This window comes from Pelodiscus sinensis, chromosome 1, assembly GCF_049634645.1.
Source record: "Pelodiscus sinensis isolate JC-2024 chromosome 1, ASM4963464v1, whole genome shotgun sequence".
NCBI classification, from domain to species: domain Eukaryota; kingdom Metazoa; phylum Chordata; order Testudines; family Trionychidae; genus Pelodiscus; species Pelodiscus sinensis.
This window is the reverse complement of record NC_134711.1, coordinates 217,433,950-217,450,176: the sequence shown is the minus strand read 5'-3', so window position 1 is coordinate 217,450,176 and position 16,227 is coordinate 217,433,950. Positions and strand designations below refer to the sequence as shown.

General features: G+C 40.5%; 1 protein-coding gene across 2 annotated transcripts in view; it reads right to left on the bottom strand.

Annotated features, from left to right (window-relative positions):
- Window positions 1–16,227, bottom strand: part of ANOS1 (anosmin 1) — a 197,014-nt gene that overhangs the window by 10,577 nt on the left and 170,210 nt on the right. For both annotated transcript variants that reach the window (XM_075915284.1, XM_075915293.1), the window contains exon 10: window positions 2,619–2,713. In XM_075915284.1, coding sequence (XP_075771399.1) covers window positions 2,619–2,713 — 95 coding nt within the window. The remainder of the gene's footprint in view (window positions 1–2,618; window positions 2,714–16,227) is intronic.

The window sequence follows — 16,227 nt, the reverse complement described above, 5'->3', positions numbered from 1 at the left end:
CTCTGTGTCTGATAACAGAGAAAGAGTGTTAGAGCTAAGCTAAGTCAATTTTCTCATGATTGACATGGAAAGTGCATTATTAGAGAGCTAGTATTTACTGGACCGACTTTTATTGGTGATAGAGATACAAGCTTCTGTGCTTACACAGAGCTTTTCTTCAGCTCTGAGAAAAGAACTCAAAAGTGCCACTTCTAAATAATAGATTCTTTAGCATAAGTAGTTAACACATATTTCAATATATTTTAATGGGCAACTTCACCTTGAATGGTCCTTTGAAATATGTGTTAACTACTTATGCTAAACAATCTGTTCCAATTTGTAGTTAGCAGTGATACTGTGAACCAGGCCCAAAGAAGAACTCTGTGTAAGCTCCAAGATTTGTTCCTCTCACTAACAGAAGTTGGTCCAATAAAAAATATTACCTCACTCACCTCACCTCTCTAATATCTTAAGACCAACATGGCCACAGCAACAGTGCATACGTGAAAAGTTTATAACTAATAGACTACTGAGAACATTCTAGTGCAGTCCCTCTAGAACAGCACTTGTAAAAAAATTGTCACTTTGATGCTGAAGTAACTACTGGCACGAAAAAGGACTGTAGGGATAAGTTCCTTATTTGTTAATCAGATTGTTCAGGGTACATCTGAAGGAGAATATTACAGTATTAGAAGCTGCGAAGAGTATCCTGCAAACTCAACAGGCCTGTATTTCCTACTTCAGATTATTCAGAAGTCAAGTTGTGAACCGAGTAGAGTCTGTGAGAGTTTTACCATTGATAACATTAGAAGCAAGATTAGACCCAAAGGGAGTAAGGTTTTAAACATCAAGCCCTTTTTAATCATATATTGATTGAAAGAAGTTTCTTAACTATTTTAGAATAATAGATAAGATCTCATAAGCATAGGGGTTTCTAAATCAGACTACATGAATTACAAGTAGGACCTCCCTGGTCCAGTACCCTGGGGACCTAACTGGTCCTGGACGAGGGATTTTGCTGCACCAGGAGAGGTCATTTTTTACCCCTGCTATTGCCCCTCTTTCCTGGCCGTTGGCCTCCCAGCCAGTTTCCCACCTCCTGCTGACCTCACTGCCCTGCTAACAGAGTGGGCAGCCATCGCTGCTGTGGCTCCGTCAAATAGCCCAGTGCTGGGGCTCCAGGCAGGACTCTGGAAAGCTGCGTGCGCCGGGACTCTGTGGGCAACCCTGCATGTTGGAGCTTCCTGAACAGCCATGTATGCATTGCACGACAGGGCTCCCAGTCCTGCTGGGAAGCCACACACCAGGTCAACCAACCCTTCTGGGAAACGCCACTGCCACGTGCTGAGTGGCCCTGCTGTCAGCTCCCTGTGCGCAGCCCACTGCTCTGCAGGTCCCACAGGGATCCTTACTGCTGGCCCTCCAGGGGAACTCTCTGGTCCTGCAACATCCATGCCAGACCATGGCAGTTGCTGGACCAGAGAATCACGGTTAAGAGAGTTTCAACCTGTATGTAAGCTTTCCCTGCCCTTAGTATGTATAACTCCAAATACTGTTACTTACCACACACAAAAATCTATCCTCTTTTTAAATCCATCTACACCATCTGACAGCAGTAAATCCCACCTCTTCCATTTGATTTAGTCTAGCATTTAGTCACCTGTAACTTCAGTGAGTTGACTTCTTAGAAAGAGGCAGGGTACAAAAGAATGGCTGATCAAGGTTTCTTATATTGAAGTTTCCTTCATTATTCACTGACTTGTGTGTGGCGTGTCAATTTCAGTAATGTAATGTTTGTAAAGCATGTGACTTGAGTAGAATAGTACTAGACTGAATGGTACATTCAGAAGGAAGAAATGCCATTGCTAAAATATAATTGAGATAAAGTATTTATTTATACACAAGGATAATAATCTAGAACCTTTCTCTCTTTTATCTAGGTTCTTATATTGCATCACTACTCGACTTTAAGGACCGTATGGACCACTGTGATTATCTAGTCTGACTTACTGCATAATACAAGTCATGAGACTTCCCCAGATTTAATTCCTATTTGCACTAAAGCATATTTTTTAAAAATTAATCTCGATTTTAAATTGCCGGTGATGGAGAATAACTGTGATATCTTTGCACCTTCCAGAATTAATATCTAGCATCTATCATTTGAGGCTCTTTTCTTCATCTCTTACTCTTCTCAGTGGGAGCCTGGTAACTTCCCTTTGTTTGAAAACAACCCTAGCTGCTTATTTTGCTTAATATTCAGTATTTGTATTGCGGTGGTTTCCAGGGGTCCATCCATTAGGACCCCTTTGTAGTAAATGCTGTATAAGTATATGTGTATGGTACAAACAGGTTTGCCTTGTAGTGTAATATAAACACTTCAGATACTCAGTTAAAGCATTTGAATGCACTAAATTCATTTAGACTACTTTTTATGTTTGTTTAAATTAACAATCCCAAATATATCACTACTCTTCCATGAAATAAAGAAAACCCACTCCTACTGTACCTGTGATAGGCATAAAACATGCTTTGTTCTATTATATATCCTTTCCCTCTTCCTTTCCATCCTCCCCATGTCTCATTCTTGATGACTGTATACTACTACAAGTTAAGCAAGAGACTGAATGTCAACTTACATAGGTAAGGCCAGTTGCTTTTTCAGGCCCTTTAGTTTCATTGTGCGCACAGGATTCTGGGAACCACTGGACATGATATCGACTCATGCTAGTGTCTAAATGAACAAAACAACAACACAAAAAGGAAAAAATAAACACATATTACAGCTATGCTTGAGCCCTCTGCAGCTTCCCTGACGTTCTGGATATAAAACTTTGGGGCTTTAACAACTTTGGAAGTGTCAATTTCTTGCTCCTCATAAGTATTTAAAGCTCTCATGAATTAAGAGAATATTATACAGGACAATAATTTAATCCATGTGTTAATGCAATACAGGTAAACTCAAAAAATATAAAGAGATTTGACAAAAATGTAAGTGTTGATGAGAGTGAGAAAAAGTACCCATGGCTTATGCTGCTAAACATCTTGGGAGTGATGGGAATGAGACAATGCCAACTGTCTGTAATTGCTTATATCGTCAGATCATCACAATGCTCCTGCATGGCACTATTCAATAAATCTGTGTTTGGACATGTTTAAAAATTTCCCGGAACCTTACACTTTCAGAATGTATCGTGAAACCACTTCCACAAGTGGCCATCTTCAAAGTTAGTCAGACCTCTTAAGAACAATACTAAAGGCTTGATTTTGCTCTCATTAAAGCCAGTGGCAAAGGTCCCATCATGTCAATGGTGCAAACAACTATTCCACAGTTATTAGAGTGATTCCTGGTATAAATTCTCTGAGCACTCCATACAGAATTGTAGTGGCAGGCATAACATTTATAACCACTCCTCTCAACCCAGACGGCATGATAAAGCAGATTAGGGCAAAACAAAGATCAATGAAGAATTAAAACAAAAAATCTCAACATAGTGGTACAAACATATCTTGTTATTTTCCTGGATTGCTCATTCATATTTCCATGTATAGTAAATATGCAATTAAACATCTATTACAATAATTAACATCATGTGCCATGTTTGTTCATGCTAAGTGCATTATTATGGTTTTCTGGAAGCAAAAAGAAATATCTTTGATGGCATTAGGGTTGATATGGCAATAGACTGCTATGAGCAATTTGGAAGCAGAAGAGAGAGATTACAAATTAAGGAGAAAATAAGTGAACTCAAAAGCGAACACAAATGGTATTTGGTAAGAAAGACTAATTGGAAGTTTGCTCAGAATGGATTTTTGTAGTTGTTGTCTTCATAACAGCATATACACTAATACATATTTTCATGGTGGTTCTCAAAGCCCTACATTTTTCAGTAAGAAATGAATAAACACCCAACTGTGTTCTCATTATTGTCTCACATATTTTTTAAAAATGTAGATGTTCTCACTTTCATCTGACTTTTGTGAGTTTGGTATTACATACATCTGTTAGAGTGAGTTACAAGCTCACAGTGCCTCTGCAAGTAAGTCTCATCTGATTTCATATGATTCATTCAGTTATTGCCTAGTCTCTGTTCGTTCCCTCTCCTGAGACAAACACATATGACATGCAGTCCATCATCTGGCATCCAGAGACCTGAAAACTCAGTAGTATTCTATTAACCATCTGAAGCTTCTTTTGAATAATTCTTTTTATTGATCTCAAACTATCTGATAACACTGATCTACAGTCAAAATGCTTCTGAAATAAATGTAGTCAAACTTTACTAATTCTGGGTCACTGAGAATGAAAATGATGCTTAAAATTGTTGATTGGCTCTAGTTTTTAAGATTGGGTCAGTATATACGACTATTGGGTCAGTATATACGATCCTTGACTTGTGAATGGCGGAAGATAAGTGAGTTATAAAGGGAAGGGATCTCAATTTAAACCAGAAATGACTAAAATACATCTTTGACTGGATCTATGAATAAATCTATGACTGGGTTTGGACAGTACTTGCTTTTTAGGCAAAACAATGAATGTTGTAATCTGAAGCTGGTATTGCATCATACATGATATGAATTGCATCATGTTATTCCTAGAAGTTATGGATGTTTTGCTGCATAATGGCAATGTTTTACCATCAATTCCAGTTGGTCATGCAGTCCATATGAAGGAAACCTATGACAACATGAAACAACTCTTGAGGTGCATAAACTATGACCAACATCAGTAGCAGCTTTGTGGTGATTTGAAGGTTGTTGCTCTCTTGCTTGGTCTGCAGACTGGATACACAAAGTACTACTGTTTTCTCTGCGAATGGGATAGTCGTGAAAGAGATTCCTACTACATCAAGATAGATTGGCCACTCCGACAGTCATTGGAGCTTGGGAGGAAAAGTGTTCAGCATCCACCACTTGTTGAATCAAGGAAGATTTTGTTACCACCCTTACACATCAAGCTGGGTCTGATGAAGAACTTTGTCAAGGCCATGGACAAAACACAAGCAGCTTTCAAGTACCTCCGTGCAAAATTTCCAAGGTTAAGTGAAGGTGTCTTTGTTGGTCCTCAGATTCGTGAACTTCTTCGAGATGATGCATTTGACCATGCAATTCATGGCAAGGAAAAGATGGCATGGTAAGCCTTCCAGTTAGTGGCAAGAAATTTTCTTGGAAACAACAAGGCAGACAACTACAGGTTGTTGGTGGAAAACCTCCTCAAGGCATACAAAAGCCTTGGTTGCAACATGTCACTAAAGATACATTTTTTGCACTCTCATCTAGATTTTTTTCCACCGAATTATGGAGCAGTGAGTGTCAAGCATGGCGAGCGATTTCACCAGGACATTGCAACAATGGACAAATGCTATCAGGGCAAATGGACCCCATCAATGCTTGCAGACTATTGCTGGACAGTGACAAGAGACGCTCCATTTAATGAATACAAGAGACAAGCCAAGAAGCGCCGAGTAGACACTGTAGATAGGATTAAACTATCTACATAATAATTTTTTGCCTTTTATTTCATAATAAATTTTATTTATATAACCCTTTTGCTGATTTTTAAAGTGTTACATAAACAGAACAGGTGAAGTATGACCATGTAAAGCAACCATAAACACATGAAAGACCTAGGTTTACAATTTATGATTAAAACTCTACTATTTACACAATATACATAGACGTAAAATGTAAAAACGTAAATATCTTGGAAACAGTAGCAAATCAGTTGTTTTAATTGTCATATTTGAATTCAGCACATCAAAATACATAATAAATAGCACATTTTATCTCTGAAGCAGTCGACTTCTAAAAAATTGTAGACCGGTGTAATCAACAATTTATTCTTTTAAAATATACTTTTACTCGAGGCAGACCATTTATAGATCCAGACAAACTTTAAATTCAATGCACATGAAAGTATTGCTGTAGGCTTTGGTAGAGATTGACTGCAGCCAGGTTACTTGTCCACCAAGAACTGGAGAAGACCACTATTTCATATAGACCACTCAACACTTCCCATATGAACCGTCAATGAAAGATGGAGCTGGCTTTGATGACCTCTTGAGGGATGTGGGGGGTGGGGGGAAAGGAAGATGAATGCCAGTGAGTTAATGATATTAGAGGTGGGGAAGGGGAGATGTCTGTGAGTTAATAGTATTAGAGGTGATAATTGGGGAAGCTATCTTTGTAATGGCTAAGATAGTTGGAGTCTTTGTTAAGTCCCCTGCGGAGAGTGTTGAATTTTAGCATGAATGCCAGTTCAGAGGATTCCCTTTCAAGTGCAGATTTGAATGTCTTCTGAAGTAGGATGCAGGTTAGCAGGTCATTCAGACAGTGTCCTTTCTGGTTGAAATGACAAGCAACTGTTTTTTCTTTGTGATCCTGTCTAATGTCTCTTTTGTGGGCATTGATTCTTTGGCGAAGTGTCTGAGACGTTTGTCCAATGTACATAGCAGACGGACACTTTCGGCACATGATAGCATAGATTATATTTCTGGAGGCGCAGGAATATGTATTCTTGATCTTATAACTCACTTGGTTAGGCCCAATAATGGTGTCAGCAGAGTGAATATGTGGACAAAGCTGGCAGCGGGGTTTGCTGCAAGGGAAAGTACCAAGGTTGGTATTAGTGTGGTATGTCCTGTGGTTGTTGGTAAGAATCATCTTGAGGTTAGGTGGTTGTCTATAGGAGACTATGGGTCTGTCTCCCAGAGCTTCTTGTAGTTTAGTGTCCTGTTCCAGTATAGGCTGTAATCTATTGATAATGTGTTGGACAGGTTTAAGTTGGGAGCTGACGGTGATGACAAGTGGTGTTCTATTGTTGGTTTTCTTGGGTCTGTCTTATAGTAGATGGTTTCTAGGTATTCGTTTGGCTCTTTCAATTTGCTTTTTTATTTTTTATATGATCAAGAATACATATTCCTGCGCCTCCAGAAATATAATCTATGCTATCATGTGCCGAAAGTGTCTGTCTGCTATGTACATTGGACAAACGTCTCAGACACTTCGCCAAAGAATCAATGCCCACAAAACAGACATTAGACAGGATCACAAAGTAAAAACAGTTGCTTGCCATTTCAACCAGAAAGGACACTGTCTGAATGACCTGCTAACCTGTATCCTACTTCAGAAGACATTCAAATCTGCACTTGAAAGGGAATCCTCTGAACTGGCATTCATGCTAAAATTCGACACTCTCCGCAGGGGAATTAACAAAGATTCCAACTATCTTACCCATTACAAAGATAGCTTCCCCAATTATCACCTCTAATACTATTAACTCACAGACATCTCCCCTTCCCCACCTCTAATATCATTAACTCACTGGCATTCACCTTCCTTTCCCCCCGCCCCCCACATCCCTCTTCTGTTCTGTAATGTGATTTGTCCTTTTCATGTGTGTTCATTTTTTTTAAAATTGTATCCTTTGGTATATATGGTTGTGACTATTTTCTTCCATTATTTGATCTGAGGAAGTGGGTCTGGCCCACGAAAGCTCATCATCTAATAAACCGTCTTGTTAGTCTTTAAAGTGCTACATAGTCCTGTATTTTGTTTCAGCTACACCAGACTAACACGGCTACATTTCAATCACTATTCTACATGAGCCAGGAAGCTAAGAAATGAACTCAAAGGACAGCTTGCCAAGAGGTCTCCTTTTGCTGCAGTCAAATGAGACTGTTGATGGGTTGATGTGAAGAAGGTCTGTAAGATCTCGAATTACTGCTCATATTTTCTGTTGTTTTTGTTGCCATTCACATTTCATCTCCCAATAGCAACCTGAACACTGTGCCCTTAGACAAAACTATCACAACAAAACCATGTTCTTTCACTTTTTTAGGTTTTATAAACAGTTAACATTACCAGAAATACTTGTTTCAACATATCTATAACCAGTCATGGCAGGAATCAATGAATAGTAATAGATACAGTTAAGGTTACTCAATGTATTTCACTATTTCATTGAAATGACTTTCTTAAACTTGGTCTTTTGGGGCTAAAATTTTCTAGGTCTTGTTTTTGGAGTGTTTGAGCAAGAAGACTGAAAGGAAATAAAATTAATAATACCCCAAAAACCCACAAACAAAATCCACAACTCTAAAGCATGTGTGATTTGGACAGAAAAGTAAAATGTGGGTGGGTAAGAGAGTATGTGGGAGAATGTTAGCAATGCACTTTTCACAAATGGTTGAATGGATATTTTTGATTTGGCAGAGCAACAGACATAAATTATTCTGTTTTCTGCTTGCAGGACAAATGTTCAGTAACGTCAACTTTAAAATAACTACATCCTTATATTTAGAGAGCGTATGTCTACACTTGCAGCCTATTTCGGAATAGGGCTGCAAACGTAGGCATTCGGAATTGCAAATCAAGCCCAGGATTTAAATATCCTGCGCTTGATTTGCATCTTCCCAGCCGAGCGCCATTTTTTGAAATTTACAAGCCCGGAATTACTGCCCATGTCTACACGCGGCAGTGAAACGGGCGTTCGAAATAAAGCCCTATTTCAACGACCTGTTAAACCTCATTGCAAGAGAAATAACAGGTAGTTCAAAATAGGGCTTTATTTTGAATGCCCATTTCACTGCCGCTTATAGACTGCAAGTGTAGACATACCCTATGAAAACAAATAGGATCTAGTGTATCTGGGGTTTGAAAGCCAAACATAGTGAGAAACTTCTAAACCTTTGAAAATATATTTCCTTTTTGTGCTTTGAGTGTAAATTTTGTCACTCACTGATTTTTATCTACGGGGTAGTGTATATCTGTCAGATTTAAACACAGGCAAAAGAAAAACTTCCTGTAGCTTTTCCCACTGAGATCACTATTGTACTTTTATTGGGATTTTTTTTGTTCATCAATCAAATATAAATATGGCAAGCCGCAGTTTAGTTTAAAGGCAGGGTCACCAAGGCTTATGATTCAGAATTATAGACAGTTTAAGTTAATACATTATAATATATAAAAATGCCCAGAAGTTGCATATGAGAAGGTGTTTGTGAAGTTAATATTAATAAGCATATCCAGTATGCAGTAAGACTTTCATGATCAGAGTTTTAGAACAAAAACCCTTTTCTATAAGAAAAAAAAACATCAAATGGTCTGGTAGCACTTTATAGACTAACAAAACATGTAGATGGTATCATGAGGTTTCGTGGCCACAGCCCACTTCTTCAGATGACCCAAGATTTGAGTTTAGGATGTGCAGACCCACAATAAATGGGAGAGAAGGGAAGGAGAGGGAGGAAAATGAGCAACTTACTTACAGTGAATGATATTAAAAGAAATTGAGTTTCAGAGGGTAGCCGAGTTAGTCTGTAACAGGAAAAAGTGAAAAAACAACAAATAGTCTAGTAGCACCTGAAAGACTAACAGAACATGTAGATGGTATCCTGAGCTTTTGTGGACACAACCCACTTCTTCAGATGACCCTTTTCAAGAAATTGAGTGTACTTTTGGACACAGGAAGATTGTAATTTCCTTTCATTTATTCTCGATTCATAATTACTCAAATCATTTGTTGTGTGGGTTCTTCGCTTTATAGATGGATGGCAAATAATAAGTATTCTATATGATTTGAAATGTGTTGATTGGCTGTAATTAGCCACATAAGTGACATGGTTTAGTTTCTGTTCTTAAGGATTTGACCCTTTAAGTTTCTGAGCTCTTTGGCTCTGATTTAATGAAGCACTTAAGCATGCAAGCAGTCCTGTTGAGTTCCACAGTTAAGCACATGCTTAGGTGAATTACAGTTAGAATGCTTGGCCCCTGGCAGGATCACATCCTGGATGCAAATGCAACTTATTAACAAGAGAAGGGCTTGAATGTGTTTCTAGGGCATGATGCTCTTAGAAAGAAGGTAGAAGATAAACAGGATGCAAGAAGTTAAACAGTTTCCTTTCTGGATCATGAAGAACTATTCCAACTCATTATTTCTAGAAAATTACATGACACCAAGATTTATTGGCTGGCTAAAGTTTTAAATTTAGCTTCACATCACAAAGTTACATTTGTACCAAGCCGGTGAAGTCTTAGTAGAAAGGGGCATGTCCAGAGACTTCTCTACCTTATTTGACTATCTCTGAGGCAAGTGTTATCACAAGAGATTTGGGGAACTGCATACATAGGCTGTCATGAGCAGTATTTCATCATCCTATATAGAATATACTATTTTCATAGGGCTAGATCAGGCATGTCCAAAGTCCGGCCCGCGGGCCAAATGCGGCCCGCGGTCGGATTTAATACAGCCCCCCGCTTCTCCTGGCTCCCCGGTGCTTTTTCTAACTGGCGCGCTCAGCGCGCCGCTTCGGGCCGCCGCCGCCGCCGCCGCCGCCACGGTCCCAAACCCTGCCCCTGCACTCCGCTTTGGGGCTGAGAGTGCAGGGACAGCCCCCGCTTCCTCCCCCTCTCCTGGCTCCCCGGCACTCCTCTGACTGACGCCGCTTCCGGCCGCTCTGCCGCCGTCCATGGCGGCCGCTGCGGTCCTAAAGTCCACCATGTAGGGCACGTCCACAGCCCTGCTCCCCCGCTTGGCTACGGGTTCGCCCTGCCCCCGGGCCGCCGTGAGGCCAGCGTGCCCTGCGCTCTCCACCCGCCTCTGACCCTGCAAGCCCTCTACCTTGGGGCTGAGAGTGCAGGGACGGACTCCGCAGCTGCTGAGATCAGGGACGGACTCCGCAGCTGCTCAAGCTCAGTATCTGCGATTGGCCCTGCGCACTGTCAGCTTCCTGGAGGGCTCAGGCACGTGGAGCTCATCATTAGAGACTTCGCCACAAACAGCCACAAAGGCAAGAGAATTCTTGTTGGGCAGTGTATTAGTGCAGTGTATTACTTGGGCAGTGTATTAAACCTCTGGCACTGCGCTCACATGATCCCTTCCCCTTCTGGTCAATTTTAAAAAATGGCGACTGTAAATAAGAGAAGGAAAGTTGACAGTGAGGGCCGCCGCTTCCAGGACAGGTGGAAAGTGGAATATTTCTTCACTGAAATAGAGAATCACTGTGTTTGTCTGATATGCCAAGAGACTGTGGCTGTTTATAAGGAATTTAATGTCAAGAGACACTACCAGTCGAGACATAGCACATACGATAAGCTTACAGGGCACGACCGCAGTGAAAAGTTGAAGCAACTTGAAGCTGTTTTAATGTCACAACAGAAATTTTTCATAAGAGCCCGTGAGTCAAATGAAAATGCCACAAGGGCGAGCTATGAGGTGGCAACGTTAATTGCTAAAAATTGCAAATCTTTTGCTGAGGGTGACTTTATCAAAGAATGCGTTATGAAAATGGTTGAGAATATCTGTCCCGAGAAGAAGCAAGAGTTTGCCAACATTTGCCTGGCTCGTAACACTGTAGCACGGAGAATTGAGGAGATTTCATCAGATATTAAGAGACAGTTGACATCCAAAGGAGTGGATTTTGACTTCTTTTCAATAGCCTGTGATGAAAGCACGGACCTATCTGACACAGCTCAGTTGCTGATTTTTATGAGAGGGGTGGACGATGAAATGAATGTGACTGAAGAGCTACTTGACCTCCAGAGCCTTACGGACCAAACAAGAGGAAAAGATTTATTTGTTTCTGTTAGTTCCGCCATAGATGACATGAAACTGCCTTGGAACAAAGTTACTGGGATTATTACTGATGGGGCACCTGCCATGGTTGGTGAACGAAGTGGATTATCAACCCTAATCTGTAACAAGGTGATCGAAGAAGGAGGCAAAGCTATTAAACTCCATTGTATCATTCATCAGCAAGTTCTCTGTGCTAAACATCTCAAATATGATCATGTTATGAAACCGGTGCTAAAGACTATTAATTTTATTCGCTCTAAAGCCCTGTGCCACCGCCAGTTTAAACAGTTTCTACTGGACTTCCAGGCTGAATACGAAGATGTTTTATATCACAACGATGTAAGATGGCTCAGTCGGGGGTCTGCACTGCAGCGTTTCTACTCTCTCAGAAAGGAAATCGGAGAATTCTTGGAAACAAAGGGACAACCAATGCGAGAACTATCTGATCCTATTTGGCTGGCTGATTTGGGGTTTCTAGTTGACATAACAAAGCATCTGAATGTACTGAACACGAGTCTTCAGGGGAAAGATGCAGCGGTGAACCAGCTTTATTCACACCTCAAAGCCTTTGGGACAAAGCTGCAACTTTTCATAAGGCAGTTGTCACAAACACAGCCCAATACCATACATTTTTCAGCGTTGCAGGAAATAATGAACAGTTTTCCACAGGACAATATCAGTGCGCAAACGAGCAGGTATGCAGCAGACATTGCATCTCTGGCTGGGGAGTTTAAACGGCGCTTTCAGGACTTTGCAGCTATTGAAAAGGAGATCAGCCTTTTCTCCTCTCCATTCTCTGTTGACCCCGATGATGCTCCAGATCAGCTGCAGCTCGAGCTCATTGAGCTGCATTGTGACAGCGAGTTACGCAGTCGTCACCAACAGCTCTCTCTTGTGAACTTTTACCGCCAACTGGATAAGAGCCGGTTTCAAGAGATTCGAACATTGGCTAAGAAAATGCTGAGCTTGTTTGGCTCAACATATATGTGTGAGAAGACATTCTCTGCTATGAACTGTAACAAGAACCGCGTGAGGACAAGACTAAGTGACTCTCACCTGCGTGACATTTTGCGCATCAAAACCACTGCCTTTGAACCAGACCTAGCCTATGTACTGCAGTCCAGATCTCAGTTTCACCCTTCACATTAGTGTAGGCAAGTTTTTTTTTCAATTGAGATGAATACATTGTAAAATCTCAGTTAATGTCAGTTGGTCTAAATCAGTTATAAATATATTTGGACACAACATGTATAGTTGGTGTTATGTCGTTTGCCGTTTGCAATAAACTTTGCATAAAATAGTTAATTTGCATTTAATTTTAATGGTTCAAAGAATGTCAGGCAAAATGGTCGGCCCTCACGCATGTTTACTTCATCAAATCTGGCCCTCTTTGAAAAAAGTTTGGACACCCCTGGGCTAGATGGTCACATGAACGGAATCAAGTGCAGAATCAAGAGCAATGTGATTTTCTGTTGCTTGTGGAACAGCTTAGGAACATGATTCTGACTCTCCAAGTCATAGACTCTCTTCTTGACTTTCTGCCACTAGCAGGAGGGAGAAAACAATGCTGGGTCTATCCCCTCACAGTATATAACCCTTGGCAAGCCAAGGCAGCTACATTGCTGGATGGGCTGGAGGGAGTAGAGCCAAGGTTCTTCTCACTGCTCACCCGGTCCTACAGAGGGATAAGGCATGGAAGCTCAGTGGAACCTATTTCTGCTCCCATGCTACTATCTATAACACCAATAGCTGGTGCATATGCAAAAGGAGACATCTTTTACCTCTGTGCCACCATGGTAGCTGAACCATGCTTTAGCTCTGGGTGAATACTGAAACATGAAGTTGAGTATTTACTTTTCATAAGCATTCAAATACTAAGACTTAATTGCTCTGATGTCCCGGGAAAGCAAATATAAAAAAGCCATGGACCTCAATAAAGTTCAAGTCAATGCATGTAACGTAAACATTCATTTATTGATTTGTGTTGCTCCTCCTATCGACTTATCTCCACTGTTAAAAAGCAGCAAAAGCTATGGTGATGCAGAAAGTAACAACTCTTGATAGAAGACAGTAACCCTATAAAATGGTTTAAGAAAGAGAATGAAGAAACTGCAGATAGTCAGAATGTAATTATTGGTTTCTAAACTGGAATTTGACTAGTGTCCTACTGAGGTTAACAATACTCTTTTTGCAAACAGTGCTGTGGGACTGTTAAGAGACTGCAAGCAAACAGGCCTTTTATGTCTCCTGTGAAATGTGGTGACTTTTGCAAACATTATAAACTCTATTCCAGAACAAGGGCACTAAAATTAGAGGGGAAAAAGTGAATCTATTCACTGGCTCAGTTCTCAATGCCATTTCCCTTGTGGAACATATCGTAGGATAAAGTCCTAATTGTAACATGTGAGCAACAAACACTCTTTTCCTTAGGTGAGTGCCCTGTACTGTCTTACTGGTTTAGTGTGTGTTTGGGGGAGAGGAGGAGTCCCCATAAAAATAATTTACTTTCCTGCAAAGTTATGGTTCTTCTCTGAACTTTTTTAACCTCCTGTGTTATCCTCAGAATGTTTGCTTCTGCAATAACATTTGCATGACAATCTATCTGTTTGTTCCTTTTCCCATCCAATGGCATAGGAAGAAAAGATTCCAAAATGCTAAGCAGTGGATTTTATGAGCGTTAGAGTTTTAATGACAGCATCATACAGAACAATTAAAATGAACACCAAGAACCCTTGGCTCACATTTAAACTTCTTTCAAATAAGCAGTTATTTGAAAAGGCAAGCTATATTGTTTCCTGCTCTAATATGAAATATTAGCAGTTGTGTTTATATTGTTAAGAATTTGGTTTTGAATGCTTTGCCAGTTAAAACACACACCCACACCCCCTCCCACTCACACACACACATGCATCATTTGGATAATAACATGGTAATTTCCTTCCAAAAATGACATTAACAGAAAGTTTATAATTTAAAGATGGACTTAAGCCACAACATGTGTCCACATCTGGATGCATACTGTACCAACGATAAAGGGTGTTTGTATCCAGGGATTTTGTGTGAGCCTGTCGATAGAGTACATGAAACAGTATATTGTACTGTTTGTCAGTAGTGTCCACAGGCACCCTATGCTTTATAAGGGAAAATTTTTCCTCTTGTAGAAACAATTATGCCTCAGTTTTCCATATATGATACCATAAACTAAGATTTAGGCTAGTTATTCAGGGCTAGATTTTCATAGGTGCCTAAAGGTACTGAAGGATGCTTTTGAAAATCTCACTAGATATATAACTCTTATTGCTCAGGTGATTCTGAAAATCCAATAGAGACCTCTCTGTATTTTAAGTAACTAAACACTTATGAAAATCCGCCCCTTAATTAAGGTGGTTAGATCAGTCTTCAAATAAATAAATTGTAATGTTTTTACATGTAGCTTAATAGTGATAAGAAGTCACTTTATGAAAGTCCTTATTCATGGTAAACTACACAAGAAGGAAGCTGAAAAAGTGGAAGATGTAAACTGTATAAACAGATGTTACTGAGGCATAAGAAAGATGATGTTTTTGGAAACATACCAGTCTTTCTTGAACAGTAAAAGAAACAAAAACAAATTCAGACAAACAGTTTGTTCAATGGTTAGCCAATACATTTTTTTAAATTCCTTGTTTAAATGAGTCTGTTCTGGAAATAATTTCCCAACTAATGTGATATTGTATGACTTGCCAGCAATCTTCTAACATTCCACACTAGGGTAAATACACCCTGGACTACATTCATGGCATGTTTTGTTTTTTAATTTGCCCTCAGCTTTCTATTGAACTTTTAATGCAAACTTGAAAGAAATTGTGCTGTTCAAACTTGTACTCTAAACAAATGATATTCTAGAAGTTAGTAGCAATAGAGATCCATCAAAATGATTTATTCCATGGGGCTGGAGTAACCATGGAAAAAAATAGTTGTGTGCTCAGCACCCACTAGTCACAGATATTTGCTGCCCCAGCTTATCAGCTGAGGTGGGGGAGGCTGCCTCTGCCAAACAGCTGTTGACAGTTCAGGAAGAAGTTTGAGGGAAGATGGAGAGTGGCAGGTCTCAGAGAGGGGGTGGAGCAGGGGCATGAAGAGGTGAAGTGAAGGCAGGGCTTTGGGGGACAAAGCAGAATAGGGATTGGCCTTCAGGGAAGAGTAGAGGCACAGGGTTGGAGCACTCCCAGGGGAAGGGAAAAGTTGGTGCTTATGCTCAGGAGTGATGTTAAATATAGGCATAAGTGTTAAAGGATAGAGACCTACACTTTTTCACACCTACTTACATTTTGAGGTGAGGTTCAGCATCATGGAGGGCTGGAATAGAGTATCCAGAACTGCTTAAACCCTGGGATGAGACTATACATGGAAGCAGCAGGTAAAACAGTCTTGTACAGAGCCTCTATATCCAGGCCTGGCCTTAGGGCAAGGCGAGCATGGCAGTTGCTTTGGGCCCTGGACTTTTAAAGCTTTATGCTGCCCAGCACCCACCTGCCCAGCTGCTCACTCTCTGCCTGGTTGGGAGCCACCTGGCCGCACAGTGCAGCCAACCACAGCATGCCGCCTTGGGACCCGCCAACTCTTTGGCCAGTCCTGTTTGTATCCATGCTGAATATGAAGGTTGGATGGGAGGTTTGGGAGTGACTCGT